This window comes from Hippichthys cyanospilos, chromosome 15, assembly GCF_059441005.1.
Source record: "Hippichthys cyanospilos isolate Australia breed blue-spotted pipefish chromosome 15, RoL_Hcya_1.0, whole genome shotgun sequence".
In the NCBI taxonomy this organism is placed as follows: Eukaryota; Metazoa; Chordata; class Actinopteri; order Syngnathiformes; family Syngnathidae; genus Hippichthys; species Hippichthys cyanospilos.
This window is the reverse complement of record NC_142383.1, coordinates 14,511,236-14,537,147: the sequence shown is the minus strand read 5'-3', so window position 1 is coordinate 14,537,147 and position 25,912 is coordinate 14,511,236. Positions and strand designations below refer to the sequence as shown.

The window sequence follows — 25,912 nt, the reverse complement described above, 5'->3', positions numbered from 1 at the left end:
GTCAAACATGTCTATTTTGTAAACGAGGCGTCAAGACTTGATACTTACGTATAATAATAAACCAAAATAAATTAATAATAATTCAAACAAATTGACCCAAGACATGGCAAAAACTTGGATCACAGGGCAACGCAGTTAACTTATTTGCTGAATGCAAACCAATGAAAAAAATGAAAAACTTAGAACCAAGCGCATTATTTACTTTTACGCACATTTTCATCAATTACTAGTCAAAATGTCATTTTCAGTTAAACCAAATTCATTCCAATTTTTGGCCAATCGAATTTTCCAAAATGGGTCTCAATTGACAGCAAGCACTAATATATATATATATATATATATATATATATATATATATATATATATATATATATATATATATATATATATATATATATATATATATATTAGGAATCAGGAGGGAAACAAAGCCTTCGGTGGCAGGATGACACGCAGGTAGCGTGCTTTTTAAATGTCAATATCGCGACCGCGATTAAAATTCGATAAATTGTGCAGCCCAAACGCACAGTATCTAAGAATCTTTGTTATTGCTCAAGATAAACCCTTTCAGACCGTGTATTATTAGCACAGCAAAGCACAAGTCCAAATCTGGGCTAAATCCACAATACTGAACTTGTCATCGTTACCCCAAACACAAGCAAGAAGCTGCCGCCAAAGTCTCCAAGCTCCGCCTACTCACCCACAGGAAAAAGTGCAGGGCCTTGCCACTGTACAAGCTGCTGCTGAGCGGGATGAAAACGGTGGTGTAGGCGGCCCACACCGCCGTCCAGGCCGGGCCGGCTTCCTCCACGTCCGCCGGGCCCCGGGGCCCGACCCGGCCGGCGACCATCGGGGGAGCAAAGTCTGCCTCGGTGGGAGGGACGCACGGGAGGGGGGAGGAGGAGGAGGAGGAGAGGGGCGGGGGGGGAGGGGAGGAAGGGGAGGAAAGGGAGTCGCTCGGCCTTATGGGACGCAGAGGCGAAGGAGGCGCCGGCGAGGAGTAAGGAGGAGATCGGGCGTGCGAGGGAAGGTGGGAAAATGGTGGAAGGCGAGGGGGGAGAGAGGCGAGAGGAGGCAGGCGTGAGCTCCGGAGGGGAGGGTGGGAAGGGGAGGCCCAGGGGTGGGAGGGGAACGGGGGAGCCAATGGGACTTTTCCCTTGCTGTTCCGTTCTCCCCACGAGTGTCACTAGTTTCTTTGTGACTAAACAAAATGTACAAAGCATCCATGCCTGTTCCAAAGTCAGCTGACTTTGGTCGCCGGGCAATCACAGGGCAGCCGCCGAAAAAAAAAAAAAAAAAGTCTCAAATTCAACTCAAATAACTTTGGCTCGGAGATACAGTGGGCGCTTTGGGAGATTTGGACGTAATGGGTAATCGACGCCCAATCGATAACCAAAGCTAGTTTTGATCCTCGATTGATCGAAAAGTAAATGGAATAAATTGAAAACGATTTTGATAATACATTAATCGACGTCGAATGATAATCGAATTCATCGCTAATTATCTTTGATCATCTGTTTACTCATTCAATGCCAGGGACGCATTTTTACGTTTCTTTTAAGAGTCCAGACATTCAATCAAAGTATCGATTTAATGTTTAGGTATCTGAGATTTAGTGTTCAGACTCTTAAAATAACGTAAAAATACGTCCCCGGCATTGAATGGGTTAGGGTTAAATCTATGAAAAAAGTTTGTGTTCAATCAAATTGAAATATTTACAGATTGCTTTTACTTTGGATTTTTTGATTTTACAATTTTTTCGGACATGTTACTGACCAATTGAGTCATCGAGAAATATTTTTTTAAAAAGTTTGAGAAAATGTCCTATTTTGAATAAAGATATGGAAACGTTTTGGTCAAATCTGACTCACCGAATCAACAAATTACTCACTTAATAAAATAATCTCGGAGGGCAACAATTGAGCAACAACTAATCGATTATCAAATGAATCAATAAATATTTTTGATCATCAAAGAATCATTCGGACATATGTATTTAAAAATATCCACTTCTCAATACTAGATATGAGGTGATTTTTTTTTTTAAATCACCCATTCAAAATGAATTAATCTGCTTTTACTTTGGAAAAATAATTAGAAATATTTTTGCCTATTTTTGACAGTTTATTTTAGTTTTCTCCACTGTAAATTTGAAATGTCATGAATCTAATTAAAGGGATGGAAATTAATTCTTTATAAATTAATCGATTAATCTGCAAAATAATCGACATGATTAATTGATCGTTAAAATGATTAATAGCAAGTTGCAGCCTAAAGAGAACGATTAATCACAAAGTTTTCAATGAAACGAGCAAGTACTGTATGTTTTTGTGACGTGACGGCAGAACAGATTCAAACTCCTAACCTCAAAAATGTGAGGCAGACGTGATAAACACAACTCCACCGCGTCGTCGCTCCACACACAACAAACAGCTCGTCATACACTACATAATGTTGTTCCTGCTGGGTTGAGTAAAACTGAGTGTAAATATGCACATGACAGATTTGGCGGCCATTTTGGAGAAGCACACTGACCATTTCATAGTCCACGCCGTTGGAGATCGTGTGGCGCCTTTGCTCTTCCCGGCCGCGGCTGTGTCGCCTGGAGCCTCCGCTGAAGCCCGTAGCGGACTCGCTTTGGGATCTGGGCAAACTGGATTTGGAAACATCTGGACACACATGTGGAAGAGATGATTGATTTCGTTTGAAAGGTTTATACTGTGTAGCAGATAATGTTCAAGAAATAAGGGGGGGATTGCCAGTGGTCACCACAAGAGGGAGCCATTCAAAATGGACACATGAAGGAGGATTTGAGTCACAGTGGAATGTTTTTTTTTTTTTGAGCCATCACAGTCTGATTTCTAATTCACATTTGTTGTGATATCCGCAGGCGAATTTCATTCAGCAACTTCAGGAGGTAGATCATGTAACATTGTCTGTTTTATCATCTGCCGTAAAATGGCGTCACTAGCGACAATACACAACCATATAAAAAATTTGGCAAACATAAAGGGCATCAAACTGATACACAATTTTGCAAAAGGGGCATCATGTTCCAATTAATTTGCTCTTAATTTGAAAAGAAAATCTACTGTTTCCGTTATAGCATTAAAAAAAAAACATTAAATTTGAGTTACATACAAGAAACCTAGTTAAAATCTCGCATACTCCTTCAAATGCCTTAATATGCACTCACATTCAGAGATAAACACATTTTAGAGACTAAAATATATTATTTTGATCCAAAAAAAAAAAAACACTTTTTGTTCCACAAAACTCTAATTCCTCAATGTTATTCTTATAATATTACAACCTGAATTTCTAAAGTGAGACCTGCCATTATGTCACATATCCAATCCCCAAAGGAAAGTGAACTTCTGGCAGGACTTTTTGGCGGGCTATTTCACATCCCAGCTGCCATTGCTTTTGGCGAAGCCTGACCAGAGTCCTGTAATCTGGATTAATCCTACTGAGTTTGGCTGCATGTAGGAGATTACGGCAAGGACAAGTGCCGCTCTGTCCGCCTCATAGTAAGAATAAAAAAAAACATCAGTCGTTCAACGGGGTTAGCGCCAACCAACATTCCACACTCATTTGCTGACCCCCGCATCACTCACCAGCCAAGCCCCGCCTTTTAAAGCCATAAACACTGAAGAACATCCACTTTTTAAAACTTATACTAATATCAATACTGTGATTTATGCAATTAGAAATAATACTAAACAATGGAGCACCGATGTGCGGTTACATTTTGATAAGCGCAAACAGTCTAAAGCAAACGTGCTGCAAATTGGAAAGAAAAACTCGAAAGTTTTCAAACGAGTGAAGGAATTTAGAAAGAGTGTCAGCCTCGAGGCACGCTGGCAGGCTATGCGGCGATCAGACGTAACCCAGAGAGACTCATCGTCGGGTTGAGTGTGTGTGACAGCTCGCCAGCGCGCTGGTGAGATGTACGAGTGAGATCATGCGCGAGCGGGACACCAAAGCGTGACTTCCCTCACACCGGGGGAGAATTGACCATCGGCAATCACGCAGCTCCAGGGCCACGCCGCCATAGGAAGGACGGGACACCTCCAAATGGACCTCTGACCTGGACCGGCTTTAACTACGCCAATAACTCAGTTGTAACAAGCTAAACATGAGTCCGTTTCAAAGCATGCAGAATACTTGGGAGATGTGTTAGCAAAACAAACTGTCAAAATTTGGTCAATGTAATTCGACATTTTAAAAATTTAAGATTTGAAAATGGCCTAAATCACAAAAGTGGTTTACAAGTGGTTAATCCATTCCGTGGCAGTCATTTTAGGTCTTCTTTTATGCTAACAATTGGAATTGAAAATAAATAAATAAATACCTAATTGAAATCCTGGACTCGTGAAGAATACGTTAAAATGCGTCTTTGGGATTGAATGGGTTAATTATGGCATTTATGTGAGTTATGCACAAGCTGTTAATGTTAAGTTTACGTTAAAATGTCGTTAAAACCAGTACACATTATTAATGTTTGAATTTTATTAAACAAGTAGAGCCTTGCAATAAATGTTCGTTGGGTTTATGAAGTAAATTCAAAATCTTGATCATGCAGAATAACTTGTGAAGATTGAGATTTAATTTTTTTGAAAATATTGTCTAGCTCTAACTCATACATGTGCGCCAGTTTTGTGAATTTTGAATTCATTATTATTTTATTACAATTCTTATTCATCATAAATTTCACAGTCAGAGTTTTAATCAAATAAAGTTAAAATCAATCAACATCATAATAATCTAGAATGACTGGTGAAAATGTACATTTTAATTTTTGGCAACATTGCATGCTATTTGTTCCATGTTATTTGTTTTATTATTAGTATAATAGTTTGTTATAATTCCAATAATAATAATAATAATAATAATAATAATAATAATAATAATAATAATAATAATAATAATGCAAGCAGGGTTTTGATATAACACAAAGTTTAAATCATTGTCTAGAATGACTGGTGAAAATTTTGATTTTATTTTCTGGCCACATTGCCCAGCCCAGGTCAACAAATGAATGTTTTGTTTTGATTAATTATACTTTGCAAAGCAGGGTTTCATTAAATATAATGTTTACATGAATTTTATTAAATACATCTAAATAAGCAATTAATATAAATAATTTGTGGTCGATAACAAAGCACCCCAAGGTGGGGTGGCCATGGCCAACGCTGGCCACCATGTAGGTCCGCCCCTGCAGCTGCCTGTTGGCGCTCCCCGATATTTTACGGGGTGCGTCGCATGTGAAAACATTTTGAAATATTGCGGAAATGAGACAACTCATCCATGCAGTCATTCGTTCATAAGTTCTAAAATGTCGCACATACTTGGGCCTTGCAGCTGCGGTGACTCGAGGGCCAGCGATTCGATGGATCTGACCAGGTTCTGTTGCTTCTGCTGGGGTGCTTTTGAGACGTGAGCCGGTTCCACCCGGTAAGACGCGGCGACCTCCTGAGGAGCCGGGATCCTCTCCAGACTCCGACCGGGTCTCTCGTAGCCCGCGTACCTCACCGGACCGCACGCCGGGTGCCCCGCGCGGTGCGGCTGGATGTTGGTCACGTTGCTCGGCCCCAGCGGGCGGACCTTGTTCTCCACCCGGGGACAAGCGGACCGCGGGGCTGGTTGCGGAGGGACTGCCGCTTGCGCCTTGGACGGACAGCGGTTCTCCGGGTTCAGCATGGAGTATCGAAGCCCCGCCACGAAGCGCTCGAACGTGAGGCAACCGTGCGGAGGCGTTACCCGGCGAAGGCAGCTCAACACCCCGCCGGGTAGCTCCTGAGTATCGGCGCCCTGCCAGCGGCTCTCGATCTCGGATATGTGGACGTAGCCGCGACCGGCGTCGTCCAGGATATCAAACAGGGTCCGCAGACTGTGGAGGAACGCTTTGGGCAGTCCGTCCGTGGAATAGTCTCCGTCTTTCGGTTGACTTTTCCCGTGAAACGCGTCCTTTCTGGGTCCGACTCTGCCGTAAATTCCAGATGTCGTAACGCTCATTTTGCTGCCGTGCTCCGTGGCTATCAAAGCCATAACTTGCAGTTAGCATAAAGCACAACTTCTCCTAGCTGAAAAGTCTAAAAAAAAAAAAACTACGCGAAACGAAAACGGACTTGATTTAAACTATCGCACATATTTTCTGGAATCGTTATAAGGCTTCGGCGTCATGTTTAATCCCGCGCTGGCTTGCGAAAGTTCACTTTTTAATCGTCCCGTGAGAGTGGATACACTCCTCCTGTATAGCCCAGCACCGCCCTTCAAACGTATGTGCGCTCGCGCACCCAGCTCTCCCATTGGTCGAGGCGCGTCAGAGCCGAGCGCTGATTGGCGGAGGGCAGAGGTAAGCTCCATTTGAGTTGCTTTGTGTTCGATATAACGTGGGACGTTATTCATATCGGGCAGGGGTGTCAATTTTTTTTAAGGACCACAAAAAGAAAAATAGAAAGACCCAAGGGCCACCTTGAAGCCCATCGCCTTTTAAATAAATAAACAAATAATAGCTTTCTTAGGTTATTGAGGATTTCTCAAGATTTTGGGGTGGCCAATGGCATAGTATCCAAATATATTCTTTATAGGAATAGAATTTATGATTTATTCTTTATAATCTTCATTCATTTATTTATTCAACCATTTATTTGAAGAGTGCAAATAGACCTGAGTGGGATTAAAAATGATGATTAAAAAAAATGGTCAGAAACCCATATAAAACAAAAGTGCACTATCTATCCAAATCAAGATGTCAAACTCCAGTCCTCGAGGGCCGGTATCCTGCATGTTTTCCGGTTTTCCCACACAAACACCCCTGAATAAAATGAACAGCTTATTAGCAAGCTCTGCGGGGGATCGGAAATGACCCTAATCATTTGTATTACGTGTCTTTTAAAGAGAAGGTTCGAAAACATGCAGGATACCGGCCTAATATTATCACCAAAAATGCTCGAAATGAGTCAATTATCAGAAAACTATTTAAAACAAAAGAGCTCTATCTATCTATCTATCTATCTATCTATCTATCTATCTATCTATCTATCTATCTATCTATCTATCTATCTATCTATCTATCTATCTATCTATCTATCTATCTATCTATCTATCTATCTATCTATCTATCTATCTATCCTCTTGCTACTTAGCTAGCTAGGTAAAACAGCTAGCTAACTGTCTAGCTATTAAAATATCTATCTATCTATCTATCTATCTATCTATCTATCTATCTATCTATCTATCTATCTATCTATCTATCTATCTATCTATCTATCTATCTATCTATCTATCTATCTATCTATCTATCTATCTATCTATATCTATTCTCTTGCTACTTAGCTAGCTAGGTAAAACAGCTAGCTGTCTAGCTATTAAAATATCTATCTATCTATCTATCTATCTATCTATCTATCTATCTATCTATCTATCTATCTATCTATCTATCTATCTATCTATCTATCTATCTATCTATCTATCTATCTATCTATCTATCTATCTATCTATCTATCTATCTATCTATCTATCTATCTATCTATCTATCTATCTATCTATCGTTAATTCAACGTTGAATTATGGTGAAAATGGTTGACATTTGGTTAAGGGTGATGATCTGTGAGGTTACTATTATTATGATCAATTTCTTATGTTTCCAATCCACAAAGTTTTGAACTCCGGGAGTGTTTAAATGAGAGACAAATGTGAGAAAATGTGAATTCCCGTCTGAGAAAAGTGTATACGTGTATTGTGAGGGTGTTTACAGCCTTAAACATGTATAATAACTGTCAAAAAGTAGATGTCAACTTCCTGGATTTTGCGGGTAATTTCTGCAACGAAACCCCCGTGATAAACAACGAACCACTATATATTGTATTGTATATAATATATATTGTATATTGTACATGTATATTCATTCTCCACCTCCCAGAGTCACTTCCAGTATACAGTCCCAACTTGTCAGGGCTTGAACCCTGACAGTGACTGATGTTAGAACAACAGCAAATTCCTGGTCATGTAAACCCCGCCCACTTTTCCTGTCTGATCAGATAATATTGGAATCGTCCCACGATGTTGATACAATGCCCCAAGGATGTCAATCGAGCCGCCATCATGATCAATCACCGGGTATTCCGGTCAACAAATAAAATGAGCGTCCATTGATCGCGGCTGTGGGCTGTGCGCAGTCAAGATCAAATTTTGGTGCTGCAGAGCTGTTCTAAATGGCGTTTGCATCGGGCTGGATGCGCGCGTGAACCGGCGTTATATAAGCCGGCAAAGCGAACGACAGAAAGAGATGAGCGGTCACGGCGAGATGACTCGAGTTCGCCTCTTCTGCTGTCATGCCCGCGCACAGTCTAATAGGGTGAAAGGATCGGGCGCATTTGAGCAATTTTATGAAGCCAAATTGTCGATGGGAGTCACAGTGGGGTGTCCGCTTTTATGCCTGGCTAAAATGGAAGAATTGTTATTATCTTTCGTATTCTTCAAGACTGCATCCAGATCGACGGAAAAAACAAAAACAAGGGATGAGTCGTCATTGAAAAAGAATTGTGCGTGCCGGCCACTGATTTATAAACAGCAGAGGTAAAAAAAAAATCATTGTTAATCACATTACTCACATTTGCTGACTTGCATCGGAAGGCAGACAACATGCTCGGCCCGATTATCGGCATGTTTGTACTAATTCGCACCAGAATCACTCAAGTTCGCTTTTGTCATTGAGAATTTGTAACCGCGAATATTGAAAAGGTTTACGATTAGTAAGCGCAACGATCCTCGCGGATCGTGGTGGGAAAATCACAATTTACACACCTCACACCACACGATAATCGCTCAGGTTAATTTTTTGAGGACATTTGACAAACAAGCCTTCGCTGAGGGAGGCAAAATCCGCAAACTCGGCAGCATTTGTGCACCCATTTTTTGAGATAGCTAAGAATTCTCCGGCTGTTTTTATGAGTCACATTTCCACTCGTGTTAATCCACTTTTTGCTCCCCTCGTTACTTCCTGTTTGTCCCTTTCCCCTGTGCATGTGACAAGAGATTCAGGATCCGCTCAATCGGTTCTTACATCCGAAAGACAAGGGGAGAGGGAGGATGTTGAAAAGCTTCCCGTCTCGGAGACGCTCGCTCACATTTTCAAACGGGCAGATGAGCGCAAGCAAAATTGCACAAGGGAAGCAATAAATAAGATTAAAAACATTGCGAAAACATTCCATTACTGTTTTTTAGCCAGGCCTCCGCTATGACTTTGTTTTGGCCAATCAGAGTTGAAAGATTTAGCATGTTCTCGGGAGCGTTAAAGTACGACCTTTGCGTTGGTTTCTCATGAAAGAAAGAATTGTTTTGCACAAGCTGAAACCATGGAGGTTTAGTTTAGTTTATAATCACGCCGGATTAGAGCTTTTTTTTTAAATGCTCATTGACGATGATCGGAAGTGTTAAACCTGTTCGATATTGACGATAGTAAATCCTTATATGCGTGTGATTGAGTACAAACACATCCGTTTATGGTTTTTCTCTATGTGTGCATGTTTAAATTAAAAAAAAAAAATCACTTAGGATTTCTCAAACACAGTACCAGTCAAAAGTTTGGAAACAGCTTCAAGCTAACGCCGCACATTACGAGGTCAAAGTCTTTCCACATCACAATGCAAGCGAGAAAAAAATAGTGCAAAGTTGTTATCCAAGCAAAATGTGCCAACTTTGAATAAGAAATGTCAGATGAACATTTTATTCTACCAAATAATACCCTTAATATGCATAAAAAATGTCACAAAATTAATTATTGCTCTACAATTCAAGAAATTTTGAAAAGTGGAAAAAATGGACTAAAAAAAAAAATTACCAAGATGTGCAAAGCTATTTTCTGGGTAAAATGTGTCTACTTTGAAGAACATATATTTTAAATTAACATTTTTTTGCCTTGCAAAAAAATTCTCTCAATATTGCCTCATAGTGTCATTAATTTAAATATTAATCTACAATTCAGGGTTTTTTCAAATAAATAAATAAAGTGAGATGTGCAAAGCTGTCATCTGTGTAAAAAAAACTCCACTTTAAAGAACAGAATTTTTTGATGAACAATATTTTTTTGTCCACCAAATAATACCCTCAATAATGCCTTTGGATCTCATGAATGCAAAAATTAACGACAATTCAGGAATCAATTTAATAATGAAAAAAAGGCAGAAATAGTGGGTGTTTCTAAACTTTTGAGAGGTATTTTACTCTGCTTAACTTACATTAAAGTCACAGGGTGACTGATTTACTGTAAAATAGCTCGTATGACCCATTTTATTTACCATGAAAAAAAAACTTCAATCACGCCCATGAATATAATCAAGAATTTTCACACAACCTCCCAATTTTGTGACTCATAATCTCTGCAGTTTCAAAGCAATATAACATCTCCGATATAAAATTCAGTGCCAACAAACACCACGCCCCCAAATAAAAATTAATACCAGATCATAAGCTTAAAATCTGATGCCTACAAAAAAAAAGAGCCAAACTAAACCCCGACCTCCAGTGTATCTATTTATCCTCACGTGACGCTATGAAGTCCAAATGCTCTTTTTTTTCCATTTTCGGAATGTGAAAAATAGTTGTGGATATTTCCTGAATGATCTGGTTCTTTTTTTTTTTTTAATTTTAATTGACATTATTTTTAAATTGCACATACTACTACTGAAGGTTTTAACAGTATTGATAATTTCCCCATGGAACAGTGTTTTTTTTTTAATCTTTGTGTGGTATTCTGTCCAATCTTTTGATCTTTACATAAAAGACATATTCACATCAAAGGGAAAGCATTGAAAGAAGACACCAGGGAGCTGAAATTTCACCCAGATGGCACGACCACTTAGTGATCACACTAGCATTAGCCATCCCTTGGCTAAAATACTGTATTATGTGGAAGAAAACGACACAAAAATCATCAAAACGCCGCAAAATGATTAATATATTTCTTATGAAAAAAAAAACTGTACTTGGAGGTAGACCAGGGCTCCACTGTATAATATTTTCTTTTTTTAACAACTTTCAATCCATCACATCACCATATTTTGTCTTCCCAGGCCCTTGTGGTTCTTCTGTTCTGGACACTAAGAGACAAATTGAAAAAAAAAGTTTCCATGGTCTTCGTCAGTATGTACAAGGTACAACTACACTCCTAACTTACTTAAGCCAGAAACTTACTTTGTGAAGGTGACCTATCCGGGACTTTGCCAGTTTCAAGTAGTAACCAGAGGTCAGAGCATTTTTGCGTTTCCCACCGTGTGACCGCGTAGCTGCCCACCGATGACGCCACTGAAATAGACGAAAAAATGGCATATTACCCCACTCGCACTAATTCTGATTTCTGGGGCGGAAAAAATGACATATTGATTCCTCACCGATGGAAACGAGCAGGTTCCATTGCAAAGGATAAGCAAATCTCTTCGGTAAAACTTTCTGGAGCACAAAAAGGCCAACAGCCCCTGTAAGAGAAGGATAAATATTACAATATGCATTATCTATGACGACAAACCACAAGCTTCCATCAATTATTGATACACAACATGGACAAGTTATGCTAACAAAAACAAATAGCTGCAAAACCTTTCTTGCAAGTGCCGGCACGTCTGTATTATACCGCCCCCAGTGGCCAAAGCAAGCACAACATGGGGCAGGAATGCAGTGATGGCATTGCCATTTTCGTTCATTTCTTAAATTCAAACCACCAATAAATGACATTTGAATCTCTCCTAAATGTTCTAAGGTAAATGTGTAAAAATGAAACAAAAGCCCAAAAGGAGTAAATGTGACAGTTTTGTCCACATCTACATTCACACATGCCTGAGGATTATTCCGCCCTCTTGTGGGAGATAACGGGTATAGCGTGAATATTCTTTATCTCCTATTTCGTAAGAAAATATGTCCAAAAACTCCTTAATGTTTCAAGCAAGTAAAAATGCAATGAAATAAAACGCGCAAGCTCGTAAAATAAGGGGACATAATAAATAATAAAACATTTTACGTACCAAGAACAAAGCTTCCAGTTCCCTTCATGAAGGCGTGAGATTGACATGCGGCATAACGTTCCAAACCCTAAAAGACAAAATTATTTAAGGAAATTAAAGGTGAAAACGTAATATTTTCATTCATACTCTCAACGCTGTAAAAGTCGTCATAAGGCAAACGAGACAGGCAAAATTGTAGACGCTCACCGGGTGTTTTGCTACCAGCTCATCGTCCACTCGAGAGAGACCAAGATTGACCATTTTATGCGGCAAAATATGAAATTTTGAATAATTACATGGATAGTAATATTGGATTTTGTCAAGAGTACTGAATGCGTCCGGGCGCCGACGGACACTTACAAAACAAACCGAAAACAAGGGTAAGTTAAACTATGGCGACGTCCATAGACCGGCGGTGATACTGCAACTACTTTATTAATTACGGTATTCCGTTATTAACGTGTTCCTACGAAGAATTTTTTTTTTTTTCATCTTAAACATAAAATATATATGTTTAAGTATATATTCTGGAAATCCAGCCAATAATATTATTACCTTAGTCAGCAGTCTTACTATCTCAGTGTCAGAGTTGGACTATGCGTAAAATTGGCATTCAAGAAGCAGTAATTTTTTTTAATTCAAATGACGGTTGTTAAAATCTGGTCAATGGCCTCAAGGGGTCTATTCTAAGGAGAAGGCAGATGGAGAGAATGCAACAACACGGAAGGTTATGTTACAGGACCACCAAGTTTGAGATATCGAACATCTGCTACTACTTTCAAGAGAATAGACTGACCTAAAGAAGCCCCCCCCCCCCCCCCCCCCCCCCACACACACACACACACACACACACAAAACACTGAAACACGAGTTGTACGATACTTAAACTTGCTGCTTTCAATCCATATTGCATTTTTTCCTAATTTTGTAAATGCTTTTAATGGTGTAATAATTCAAATTTATCTGTGGATATTTTTTTCGTCCAACCACTCATATGGTTCGGTGACATCAGTTCTATCCATACATATGTAGGTTAAATTAAAAAGGTTAACCGCAGAAAAAAAGAAAAATGGTATGATCTCTCTTTGTAGTACATGAAGATGACATAACTGCGACCAAAAAAAAAAAAAATAGGAAGGCAGATATGGAGAGTGTGGTATCGACACCAAATTTTTGGCGATGATACCGATACCAATACTTTGTTATCGATATTTGGATCCATCTACGCAGCTCTTTCACACACCAAAAGGAGACGGATGAGGTTTATTTTTTATTTTATCATCATTTTACATAGGAAAAGCAACTGTGTTATCGCCCAACTCGATTCACATATTGTATAGCTCTTAATTTCTAAGTGACCGATGTTCATATTCTTACAAAAAAAAAAAAAAAATCAGGTGTGGGGGGAGGGGGTAGTCGAAATCACACCCCGGTCTCGATCAAACGCGCTAACATGGGAGCAGAGTTTTAGTGCAGTGGTGAAAACCTGTTCACGCACACATACAAAATACACAATCAATGAGTCGCATGTAGGACACATGCGCCAAGTCAAGACACGCTGAGCAGGTGCATTGTGGGTAAAGGAAGGCAAAATGCTGAGAAATAGGAGGCTCACTTAAAAAAAAAACAACAACCTCAAAGTAAACAAAGGGGGCGGGGATTCAAGTTTTTAAATGTGGAAGATTTCAGTGAATGGTGTTTTTTGTGAAAAAAAAAATCCAGAGGGCTGAAGAAAAAAAAAAAAAATCAAGTAGTACCCTTGCCCAAACAACCAAAGAAAATCCAAAATAAAAAGCAAAAAAAATGTCATACTCTCTATTCACTTGTTTGCCTTCAAAATATCACCACCGCTAAATACGTTTTCACAAATATTTTAAATAAATAGAGCTCATTGATAGAATTTCTTTGAAAAAAATAACCTCCCACACTCATACACACGCAAAAACACCGACAGGGAAACGTAACTCGTAAAAGATAGCGTTTGTCATCGTTCCAACTGAGCATTTTCTTTTCGTTATCCGGCGATGCCAAACGTACCAATCACTTCCGAAACAAAAGCATCAATCCCCACGAGGTCCTTTCAGATCAACAGAAAAAAAAAAAAAAACGTTTTCATTGGACAGCGACAAAAGACAAGAGGGTGTTCCAAAAAAATCCGACGTCCTTTCTGCCGATTCTCGCTCGTTATCGCAAATTTCAACAAGATGTTAACGTACATTCACTCGCAATAAAAAGGCATTTCGTGAGTAGGAATTTGTGACGAGCATTTCACGGGATATTTCATAAAAAACGACACCAAACGGGAAAGCGTTTAGAGGAAAAAAAAAAGTTGGAAGGCAAAATGGAAGACGTGTTGGGCGCATTCTAATCATCTGTTCTAGTCGAGTTTCAAGATATTGTTGAAATTCGGATATATTTGTGAAATTTTGAACTTGTAACAGGAAAAAAATCTTGGTGGCCTTTTGTAGATACTTCAATTCCTTTTATTTGCTTGTTTTTCTCAAAAACAATTTGAAAATACTTAGGCGGTAACACTATTATGCTAACTAGTCAAATTTTTCGGAACACCCCTCTTTACCAATGTATTTAAAATAATAACCAGAGATGCTCATAAATAAAATAGTGGAGATACGCAAAGGTGAGTTCAATCGCTGAAATTTGTACCGTGGTCCAAAAAAGGGACTATCAGAGGGCGGGAAAGAAAGCCACAATTCGGCAGCTACTTTATTACAAAACAGTGAAAATATCTAAGCGGATTTAATCAAAAATAAAATTGGAATATGGCCCCTTTAGGAAGATGCGCGCTCGCACACACACGCACACACACGCACGCACACACACACCCATCGAGTCCTTGGCAGAACGTACACCCCACAAAATACTGTTAGTGTGATCCAATTCGAAAGAAAATGGCGTCCGTATCCGAGCGTGGTCCAGTTGGTCGGCGAGACGAGTCGTTTAACCTCTGGCGTGAGAAACGATTAGCAGCAGCAGGTTGAGCTCGGGGGGCGTCGCCAACGCCCGAAAGACAAAAAAACAAAACAAAACAAAAAGAAAACACCTTCCCTGTCGTCCATGTGAGAAGCAAGGGGAATTCAACGCTTGTGGAAGTGTAAGCGGAAGTCCGTTGATCCGGCGCCGAGGCGAGCGCCATTGTCTCTGTCTGTGGTTTTAAGTCTCTCTCTTTCCCCGTGCTCTCAACCCGCATATCAAAACGCCTTTTTTTTTCCTCTTCCCTCCTTTTTCCCATCACCGCTCCGGTTCCGACTCCAGAGCCAGGGCCCGCTTGCGCTCACGACATTGCTTCTTGTGGGCGGGCCAGTCCCTCTGCTGGCACTGCGAGCCGCAGTAGCGCGCCACTTGACAGCGGCCGCAGATGTTGAACTCCCGCAGCTGGGAAATACAGGTATCGGTTACCAAAAAACGCAAAGTAGACAAATATTATTGCAGTAGACAGATTTACTTAAATATTAAATTATTAAACCTTATACACAGTAACTGTACTGTTGTCCCTTCCCGTTCCCATCCCTTTGGCTGTAGTCTCACGGAGAGCCGCGGTTATATTAGCGGCGACCGGAAGTCTGATTAGAGTGAAGCATGTAGCTGACCCAACATAATAACAATCACACCTAGCAGCGAGTGTCAGTTTCATGAGGGAGACGGGCACTCCTACAAGACACGTGAGTAGCTCCCAGAGCGACTATCGACCAATGAGGGCAGGAGTTGAAATCTACTCCCGCCTTTACTCTTGCAGACTTAAATCAAATACGTAGCCACCAGTAATTATACTAAGTACCGATCCCACATGTATTTTTTTTAATGAAATTCCAGGATTTTTTTTTATTTCAAGTTGATATTCTAGTAGTTTTTTTTTTTCCATTTCTAGGTCATGCTCATAAAACCCTCCAAGAGCGCGGATGATGCAAAAATCGTCTGCCTTCAAAAGCATGAATACCATAAAATAAGGCTAGATATTTGTACACGTCCATCCCCACTCAAAAAAAAACATAACAAAAACATGTCAACAGTAATTAAGAGGCCACTTAACTGGAAAGTATCGACCATTTTTGGCCGATGTTTAAAGGACCGCAATGGGCCAATTTAATTAGCTGGCTGATAAATCGGTTTGGGCCTAAAACGTCACAGTATTCACTGCCATTCCAGTAAAAACAACAAACAAACAAAAAAACAGATCTTTAACGTCTATAGCTGTCAACCCGAAAAACGAACCAAAAACTAAAGGTTACGCCATTTCTTGGAGACTCACCCGCCTCTCGATGAGCGAACAAGGGGGGTAGTGGCACTCGTAGTACGTGCACGAGCACTCCTCCTCCTCTACCAGCTCGCCGTTGGCGTTGTAGTAGCGCGTGCGGGTGAGTTCCAGGTACTGCTCCTCCACTGGGTCCGCAGGAACCTGCTGGATGGCCAGCCAGTATAGCGACTGCTCCCTGGAGAGAGGGTTGAGGCAAAAACTCAAATGTCTGACAAAAAAATAAAAATGAGGAAAAAAATGACGGGGGACTAGCGGAATGAAATCCTCAATCTAGGTTTAGGGCAACGGTTCTTAACTCTTTGGATGCCAAGCGTTATTTTAGCGTTTTCGCTCATCTTTCAAGGCCGGCAGAATATTGTATGCTATGACTATGTAAATATGGATGGTAACATGAAATATTGACTTCCATTCTTCAGTTCCACTTGCATGTAGGTAACAGCTGTGTTTTACGTGTGGAAACACTGCCACCCAATGGTCAGAGTTATCACTACACTGCTCAATTGGCTTATATTAGTTAAGCGTTAGTCAAGGCTGTCAGCTACCCCACGTAGAAAACGTATTTCACGGGAATTTTATTATTTATTATTGTTATTACTATTTTAATAGACCAGAACTCTCGTCCACGGCATTGAATGGGTTAAAGTCGTTTTGGAAAGCAAACTTTCTGACTTCTAGAGGAGTCAACTTTTTTTCCCCCGCCGGAAAACGGGACACACTCGATTTAATTGCGATTTGGCAGCCTTGCCTTTGCTTGCTGGAAATCTCTTCCGGTTTGGGACTCCAGCCGACAGGCACCAGCCGCAGGTTGTCTAGCCTGTTGTCAACCGTCACAGAGTTGATGTGGATGACCTGGAAACTTGGGGCGATGCCTCCTCGGTGCTTCTCCCTGATGAAACCAGAAAAGGAGTGACACAATTAAAAAAAAAAAAGGATGACTGCACAAGCGGGCGTGTCATCCAAAGGTTCTTAATAACTTAATTGTTGAGACAAAGCCGGCTTTGTTTCCCGTCGACTCAAAAGGTGATTCCAAGAAGAAGGAAAGACTCACCAGAGTAACTCGTGCAGCGGCCTTCCCGCCCAGCGACCTTTGCCGATATCAAAAGCGTAGGCGAAGATCTTTGCACCGTTACCGTCAGCATCAACCTCCATGCGTGCCTGGAGGATGGAACGCACTTTAACCAAATGGACAAAAAAAAAATGGGAGGGGGGGACAACTGCACCAATAGTGGTTGGAAGTTACCTCAAATGCATAATTCTCCACAAGAGGGATGTCCTGCTCATCAATCAGTGTGTATTTTGTCTGAGAGGGAAAAAATAAAAACAAAATTGCATATGAGATAAATAGAAACACAGGAAGGAGTCATTAGGTGCAGGGTTGTCGTTCACAAAGACGACACTGATGGACAACATTTAAGAATTCGACAATTTGTTAGCATTAAATCTTTGGATAAGGAACCCATTCAAGAGGTAACTTAAATCTATTTCTAGATTTAAACCCTATAGAGAATGCAATCAATCTACTGAAGTAATCCACAAAAAAGTGCCTTTGTTTGCGAGTTTCAGTGAATTTACGACACAATTGTGAATTGGTCTGGGCCTCTTAGCTTGAAAGCTAGCGTATTTTGTCAAATTTATCTTCAAAAAGATATCGTTCTAAAATTCTAACACATAGCAAGCTCCCAGGGTCATACAGATGTTTTCAGTTCCCTCATTATATCGCATTTCAGTTATTGCGGTTTCACTCTTGCAAATTTTCATTTATGACCACAACGTTTTACTATTGCAGGTTCACATAGCTATTTTTCCGGATTTTTTTTTTTTTTTTGTCAAACCAGCCATACTATTCTGTACTATTCTGTTCAACATTCTCATTAATTTGAATAATATTCCCAATTCTACACCTATTATAAAATTGTCACCCGAAAGTGCCAAATTTAACATTTTGGCAGTTACTTTTCAACATGGAGGAATAACAAATCCACGTCCACAGCCCGTTAGTCACGTTCCATGTCCGCACCGGGGTCTCTCAGGTGGGCGGGGGGGACTCCATGTGAGTGAACCCGAGAGACCCCCGCCCTCCTCGGGCATGCCGAGTGTCGGAAGCACGGCGTCATCCGCATGACACACGGGTGGAAACACGCGACGTGACAGCCCGAGAGTACACCATGATGCCCGCTAGCCGGCTCTTGAAAAAAAACGTTCCACCCTGAACGCGTCTCGTGACTAACACGCATATATATATATATATATATATATATATATTTATACTAGAAATATTTATTAACTTGCGGATAATTTACGGGCAGGGGGTTGAGTTGCTCCTTTAACCGAGTGGGAGCCAAGATTTGAGACGGCGTCTGGGCAATGGCTTCCTCGTCTTGTAATCCAAATGTCGGGTGCTAGCGTGGCCACGCTCGCTCGATTTGCTCGTCGCCGTGTCAGTAATAAGACACGCGGCGTGGAAATAAAAACGTTTGGCCCAAATAACTGTAGCGTGGCGACGTTACGGTGAGAGAGATACGCCGTTTTGGCGACAATACTTAAACAATAGCCAAAATGCCGACAACCCGTGCTAACGCTAGTTAGCTTTAGCATCATACCGCGAGACTGAGTGGTGACGGCGGCGGCACTAGCTAAGCCCACCCTACGATGCTTTCTTTTAAGTGCGTTCAAACGAGGGGAAAATTTAGTATTAAAAGATAGGTAAAGGGGGGGTCGCATCAAACCTCGAATAGAAACCCTTAAACGGCTAATTCCTACTCCTTTAGGGCTCCCGCGGGCCCTCCCCCGGCCGCACATGGCAAGCCCAGGATGGCTGCTCACCTTCCCGGCCACACGGCCGAGCCGTACGATACCCAGCTTGAAGTCCGACATCGGGAAACAGCCAAAGCGTGGGATCCAAACCGGTGTTGAATATCGTCGGCGGGGGAAGCAGCCCCCAAATGCCCGTTGAGATGCCGTTCGGGTTAAGCGGCTCGACGTCAGACGGAACTCCGGCTCTCTCCGGCGGCAGCCTGGCCTCGGTGACACCGCTGTTGGCGCAGGGAAGGGGGGCGAGCTCCACGAAGGGGGCGGGGCGAGAGCGGCCGCTTGTTCGACCGGCCAATCAAAACGCCCGTTGTTTTTACATATAAACACGCTTCTGGGTTTAACTCCAATGGGCGCCGACTACGACACAGGACCGCCTATTTTTCCACGTCATCACGCTCGTGACCGATCCCATCCATTTTCGCGGGGAAAGGATGGTAAACTGGGTGGGATTTCGGTAGATTCATGTCTTTTTTTTATTTACAATTTAACGCCACAGATCAGCGATTGACGTCATGATGCATTACGTATTGGTTCAAAAGCAGACTTGACGCAGGTTATTGCTGGTGCGCACATAGCGATGCCTTCATGTCCACTACAAATGAGTCAAAGGCACCACACAAAATAAGAAAACGCAACTATGTATTTATTTATTTAATATGCACCAAGAATTGCAGCTCTGACCATTTTGTTGTATACATGCTGTACAGCGACAATTATTTGTTTCTATTCTGCCCGACCCTGTGTTTTAAAAGTCAGTCAAACAAAGACCTTACCAACGGTGTCAAAGCTATGGCCCGCGGGCCGGATGTGGCCCAGGATTGGATTTAATCACAAAATGATTTTGTGACGCATTAAAAAAAAGAATAAAATAAGATATGCCCGGATGAGCAACGCAATTTAAAAGCGGGAAGTGATCAGTTACCCCGCTTATGCAAAATATCTTGCTGATCGCTTCAATGATGCATTTGTTGCTCTTTTTTTTTTTTTTAAACAGGGTAGATTTACCCTGACGTGGCCCCTGAGCTAAAATGAGTTTGAAGATCTGTCTGTATTCTTGCTTAGTTGTTATAACCTTGCCGCACTGTAATAAAACACTGGAAATTCACTCATATAAAGTTACACAGGTAGGAAGAGGAGACTCACCTTAAAGTACCCAACTTTCACAAAAGGCTTTTTGCGAGTGAAACGTGATACAGTATTGGTGGAAAGGTTTTCATTAAAGCATAACGGATGATCGATTTCTCTCTCGATTGGAGCGAAGATGACTTTTTCCGATTTTATGTACTGCTTGACAACTCGGGCTCTAAAATAAACAGTATAAACACATGAGCGCTGACATGTGAGTCCCTACTTCCGGGTAACGCTCACCTATTACACCTGCGTTACAGCGCAGACTCAGCTGCGGCGCACCTGCTGCCATGATGACCGAGGAGCTGACCGATTTCACCGAACCGAAAGACGGCGTGGAAAAGTCCGCGAGGGTCAAAGGAGAAGCGAAGCACTCAGCGGTGCAGCCCATTTTCGCCGCGATCTTGGGGGGCACCTCCTCGGGGGAGAAACCAAGCGACGCGGCGAAGGAACCTGCTGCGGGCGCCGCCATGGCCACCGCCTCAGACACCGAGTCCGGGATTTTCTCCGGGGAGAGCGAGACGTGCGCGGAGCACGAGTGCGAGCTGGACTGCTTCTGCGGGACCGAGTTGAAATTGATTTGCTCTCAATGCGCCATCGAAGGGTCTTGCCAGGGACACAACGTGACCCCCCTGGCCGATAGAGTCACCGCAGTTCGGGTGAGTAATTTTCTTCGCCTGCTCCTCCTCCATCTTCTACGATTTGCGAGGAAAAGTTCTTCTAGTTTGAAACAGAAACAAAAAATTAATGCATCAAAGTGCTTAAAATAAATAAAAAATATGGCAATCTTTCTTTAAAACATTTTTGACCAACTGAACAATTTGAAAGTGATTAATAATAGTAATAATTTTATTTATTTAAATGATCTGGAACAATAACACAGAGCACCATTTTTTTTTAACATTTTATCCCGAAGAAAAAGGTATAAATCATTGTAGTAATTAGTTTAAAAATCACATCAATCATTGTAATAAAAAAAAAGACTTAAAAAGTTTGTGCATAAACTTTGACAGACAATTGCAGCACCACTGCACCACCTGGTGCTGCGGACGTGTAATTGCACTTCGCACGGCAAAAGCAAAGCCTGTTCCTCATGGTCTTACCATTTTTAGAAAGCCTGATCCACGGTAATGCAAGTAATTAATTACATATTACAATTTTATCAAGTATGATAATGCAATGACTATAAAGCATCTGAAAATAGCATATTTGTCACCTTGAAATGTCATCATTTGAGTAAATATTTACACAACCAAAAAACTATTAGCAGTGGTGTGCAAAAGGGGGAGGGGCTGGTGGGGCAAAGCTCCACCTGGGAGACATATATCATCTGTAAATTCCAAATAAATATGCAATTTCAACATAAATTCTTATGCTTTCAAGTAATTTTATCAAGACATAATCGTAGAATTGTTTTTAACCAATATATTAAGCCCATATACTACTGAGGAGCGAAAGTGAGTGTTAGCGAAGGTAGCAGCTCTTCTGATCTCGCCAGGGTGCATTCAAGGTCACCAGTGTTCGCCAGTTGTTCATCTATACTACTCTTACTGTATGCTAAAAGTGCATTAAAAGTATTTCTAACAAACAATACTTGCACACATTTCAATGAGAGGAGTGGCTTGACAATGCTTGTTGCAACGCTTTTGTATACTTAATGTCAAAAGATGTGGACATTGGTTTTGAGCACATACCAAAGCAGGCAAGAGGCCGGATTGTGTGGAATTTGTTGACACTTTTGACAGCCCGATAATGCAACACTAAAATCCCTCTAAGGGTTGTGTGACATGTCTATCAGGTTTCTTTTTGTTTTTTAAATATATCCCTGTTCAAGCCCTCTCCCTAGACAGGATTTTCTTGTTGAATTGCCATCTTCCAGTTCATTCATTCCTTTTTTTTTTTTTTTGGACCCACTAATTCCCTTCCAATCAGAATCATCTGGTGGACGCATGTGAGAAAATGCAACTGCAGGCGCAAAGGATGGAAAAGTTCATCGAGTATACACTCACAGCCAAGGAGCAAAAACTTCAGGTGGGAGACGCGTTGGAGCCTCCAAAATTAAAAATAAATCCATAATAATGTCTGAAAAATCTATTGTATTTGCCAATGTAAAAGTACAGCGGTACTTCTACTTACAAATTTCTCTAGTTACAAAAAAATAATTTTAAGAAATGCCTCCTCAGAAAAATACTGTCCCTAGTTACGAAAGAAGATTCAGGGTATGAAAGGCAAAATTGTTAGTGTTTTATAATGTGTAACGAGACACCAAAGCTCGCTCGAACAAGATTATAATGTAATACAGCACAAATACAGACTTTCCACAACAGTACACACCATAAAACTAACTAGCGCTAACATTGTACATATTCACATAAAAACATACATACGACTTTGGGCTGCTGTAAACAAACCGCTGAACACTTCCTCTTGAATAATCAGTTAACTAGGGTGCTGCCCTGTGTGACGTTAGCATCATTAGCGAATTAGCATAACACACAGGAAGTACTTTGCATGACCTTCAACTAAAACTAAGCAAACTTACATGCTCAAAATTATCCCCCCAAAATAAATATAATTGCTCCTGTGGACTTGTAAATGATGCTTAGATCAGTGGAAATGTAAAATAAAATCATACAAATAAAACGACCTAAGCAAAGCTTTCCACCAGCGCCATCTCAAGGCAAACACATAAACTGCATTGATATTATCAACTTGTTCAATTCATATTATGAATTTAAAGGGCTTAGGAGCGTTTTGGGGGCGGGACTTGGAACGGATCAGGCTATTTACATATAAAAAGTGCCTCTACTTACAAATAATTCACATTACAAAATGACTTCTGGAACAATTTAATCTCCTTGGTAGAGGTACCAATGTAAATATTTGTGACTTGAGAGAGTGAAATGATAAAAATAGGCGAGGGGTGTGTGTGTGTGTGTGTGTGGGGAGAGTTAGCGGCCGCTCACAACATACTGTCTGTGTAAAAGAAAATAGTGTTTGTGCCCCCCCGCAAAAAAAAAAGACACATGCCCTACAATGATAAGGAAGGTAGGCAACACAAATTTGCTACATAATGTCAGTTGGGAGGATTCCTATTTTGTGCAATTCATTTATCGCGCTTATGTTCATGCCTGGTATAGGTTGCAGCGAGCATGGCTCGGGAGCGGGTGGTGGCCCGGGTCAGCGCCGCCCGCGAGGCCCTGGAGGAGGAAGAGCAGCGCCTCCTGGAGGAGGTCCAACGTGAGGAGGAGCGTGTGGAACAGTGCCTCCTCACTCAGAGGGCTCACTGGGGCCAGGCCGTGGCCAGCCTGACACGCACGCGCTGTGGTCTGGTGCACACCCTGACGCACTCTTCCGATGCTCAGCTGGTGGTGAGGATCATTGTCAAGTTTTTTTTAATAATCATATTTTTCTGTTTTTTTAATGGAATATTCGCTGTATCTGATTCCACTTCCAGGCGAGCATTCAGGAGATTGCTGAGAGGTGAGGCGGACCTTAACTTTGTTTTGCATCTTCATTGCGCAGGCGAATAATATCAATGTACGTTTCAGAGTGGAGGAGGCGGAGGGAATGGTCCAGCCGTGCGATACGGAACAGCTCAACATGAAGCCGGGCTGCGGGGACAGCCAGCTGCTGAGGGGAATGTGGGCCGCCGCCATGCTGCACGGGCCAAACGGTCAGTTCTGAGAATACATTTTTTTCATGTAGTTTATTTTTGTGTTGCACACTAAATTTTAGGCATCGAGGGCCTAAAACCACCGGGTGGCGCTAGCGGCCGACTTGAAGACATTTGCAAGCCTTTCAAAGACTTCGATGATTGGCTTAGCCTGGACTCCCATCATGCAAAAGTCATCATCATAATAAATATTTCATGTTTGAGCTAATATTGCATTTTTACCATTTTTATACATAAAACCACCCCCCGCCTCAAAAAAAAACTATATGTATGGATAGGACTGATGCCACTGAACATTTTGAGTTGAATGTAAATATATATTTATGTTTGACAATGTTATGACCCTTTCAGTTTTAGACTAATCTGTAACGTGAATAAAACCTGTAAAAATGTGCAGTAGTTAACAGTAGTTGAAAGTTGATTTATATAATTTTTTCTGTTGATTTTAGAAGAGATATATTCGAGAAGCGCTGTTTAAAGGCATATGGTATATTCTTCTAAAAATCTACATATAAGTGATACTATAATGAGTTTGACAGCCCTGCCCTGGGACATTATAGAGCAACTTTCTTCTTTTCTCTTTGCAGCTTACGGGATGTCCTCCTTAAAGTTTGACGAACGCACCGTGAATCCTCTCCTGTCGCTTTCCGACGACGGCTGCACCCTGACCTTCCTCCACAAAAAACCCCGCCAGCCTCCGCCTTACGACCCGGCGCGTTTCGACTGTTGGCCCAACGCCCTGGGATCCCTGTCCATTTCCTCCGGTACCCACAGCTGGGTTGTGGACGTGGGGCATAGCGCCGCTTTCAAGGTGGGCGTCTGCTACGTGGGCCTGCAACGCAAAGGCTCCGGGGACCCGTCCCGGCTGGGGCATAACGACCAATCGTGGGTGCTGTCCCATTACGATGGCGAGTACTCGTTCTTGCACGCCGGCGAGAAGGTGTTGCTGCGAATGGGGACGAGACCCCAGAGGGTGGGCGTCCTACTGGACTGGCCCAGTCAGACGCTGATGTTTTACGAGCCCGAGTCCGTCACCGTCTTGCACTGCGTTACGCATCACTTCGGCGGCCCGTTGCTACCGGCGTTCGCCGTGACTGATCAATGTATAACCTTATTATACAGACGCTAGCAAACGTTTTAAAAATGTGAACAATGTGAAAGTCGGGATGTCCTTCAAATAATCCCCAGCTAGTTAGATAAGGAAAAAACCTCACGAATTGACACTCCCTCCAAGTGTTTTAATTATTCTGGGTCATGACACCAGGTAACAGTGACATACTTAATGTGAATTGATGGTAACTGGATCTTGTGAAATATACTGCTGCCATCAAGTGGTGGGGGTCTGAAGCACACCTATGTCTTAAATGACATCACAAATTGGGCAAGTTGACTAAAATAATGCATTGGACTCAATTAATATCATCTGCATGGAATTTCAGGGATGTTCAGACCCCGATCACGTGACCAGAAACTGGGCCTGATCATATAATTCTCTGCTGATATGTCATTTATTTCATTATTTTTCCACCCCCCCCCCCCCCCCCCCCCCCCCATTTTTAAGGACTAGAAAAGTACAAAGATATTGCTGAAAGAAAACGATGTAATGTGTGCAATATGGAAACAAATGGTGGAATTAAACACAGCCACCGGGGTAATGTTTAAAAGTTTTAGGCTACTCGCTTTATACTGCTACTTCACTTGCCATAGAAAAGATGAGGTACTTTTTAAAAAATAAAAAAAACATTTTTAAAAAATAAAAACAATTTGGATACTTTTTTTTTTTTTGCTGTGGCATTTAATCGCTGTTTTTTGCTATTGGGATTCAGCACATACTATGAATAGTGAATATGCTGAGGATTACAATCAGCTTCAGATTGAAGAGTGTGCGTTAATAATTGTTTGGTAAAACAGTACCATATTTGGCTGCTTTCTTTGATAATCGACCCAATGCCAAGGTTGTTTACACAATAATGTCATTCACGTTCTGTTCCTTTAGCGTTTTGAGTAAATAAATGATTACTG

The 25,912-nt window shown here is 41.4% G+C and overlaps 4 protein-coding genes across 5 annotated transcripts in view; 1 reads left to right on the top strand and 3 right to left on the bottom strand.

Moving 5' to 3' along the window:
• Positions 1-6,328, bottom strand: part of sapcd2 (suppressor APC domain containing 2) — a 12,417-nt gene extending 6,089 nt beyond the window's left edge. The window contains exons 1-2 of one of the 2 annotated variants that reach the window (XM_088435417.1): positions 5,352-6,328; positions 2,536-2,669 (exon numbers count right to left, since the gene is read on the bottom strand). In XM_088435417.1, coding sequence (XP_088291543.1) covers positions 2,536-2,669; positions 5,352-6,051 — 834 coding nt within the window. In that variant the 5' untranslated portion in view covers positions 6,052-6,328. The remainder of the gene's footprint in view (positions 1-2,535; positions 2,670-5,351) is intronic. The other variant, XM_088435416.1, reaches the window with a different exon arrangement.
• Positions 6,293-25,912, top strand: bspry (B-box and SPRY domain containing). Its single transcript, XM_088435415.1, has 7 exons — positions 6,293-6,358; positions 20,475-20,873; positions 22,147-22,245; positions 23,355-23,585; positions 23,672-23,697; positions 23,766-23,890; positions 24,478-25,912. The coding sequence occupies exons 2-7, from the start codon at positions 20,505-20,507 to the stop codon at positions 25,017-25,019; spliced, it is 1,392 nt and encodes a 463-aa protein (XP_088291541.1). The 5' UTR covers positions 6,293-6,358; positions 20,475-20,504; the 3' UTR covers positions 25,020-25,912.
• Positions 10,937-12,374, bottom strand: tmem141 (transmembrane protein 141). Its single transcript, XM_088435297.1, has 5 exons — positions 12,210-12,374; positions 12,024-12,090; positions 11,397-11,480; positions 11,200-11,310; positions 10,937-11,105 (listed from the first exon to the last, which is right to left on the bottom strand). The coding sequence occupies exons 1-5, from the start codon at positions 12,261-12,263 to the stop codon at positions 11,044-11,046; spliced, it is 378 nt and encodes a 125-aa protein (XP_088291423.1). The 5' UTR covers positions 12,264-12,374; the 3' UTR covers positions 10,937-11,043.
• On the bottom strand, positions 13,260-19,318 carry zmynd19 (zinc finger, MYND-type containing 19). The gene is made up of 6 exons (XM_088435421.1): positions 19,099-19,318; positions 17,516-17,575; positions 17,324-17,430; positions 17,021-17,161; positions 16,270-16,450; positions 13,260-15,395 (listed from the first exon to the last, which is right to left on the bottom strand). The coding sequence occupies exons 1-6, from the start codon at positions 19,147-19,149 to the stop codon at positions 15,252-15,254; spliced, it is 684 nt and encodes a 227-aa protein (XP_088291547.1). The 5' UTR covers positions 19,150-19,318; the 3' UTR covers positions 13,260-15,251.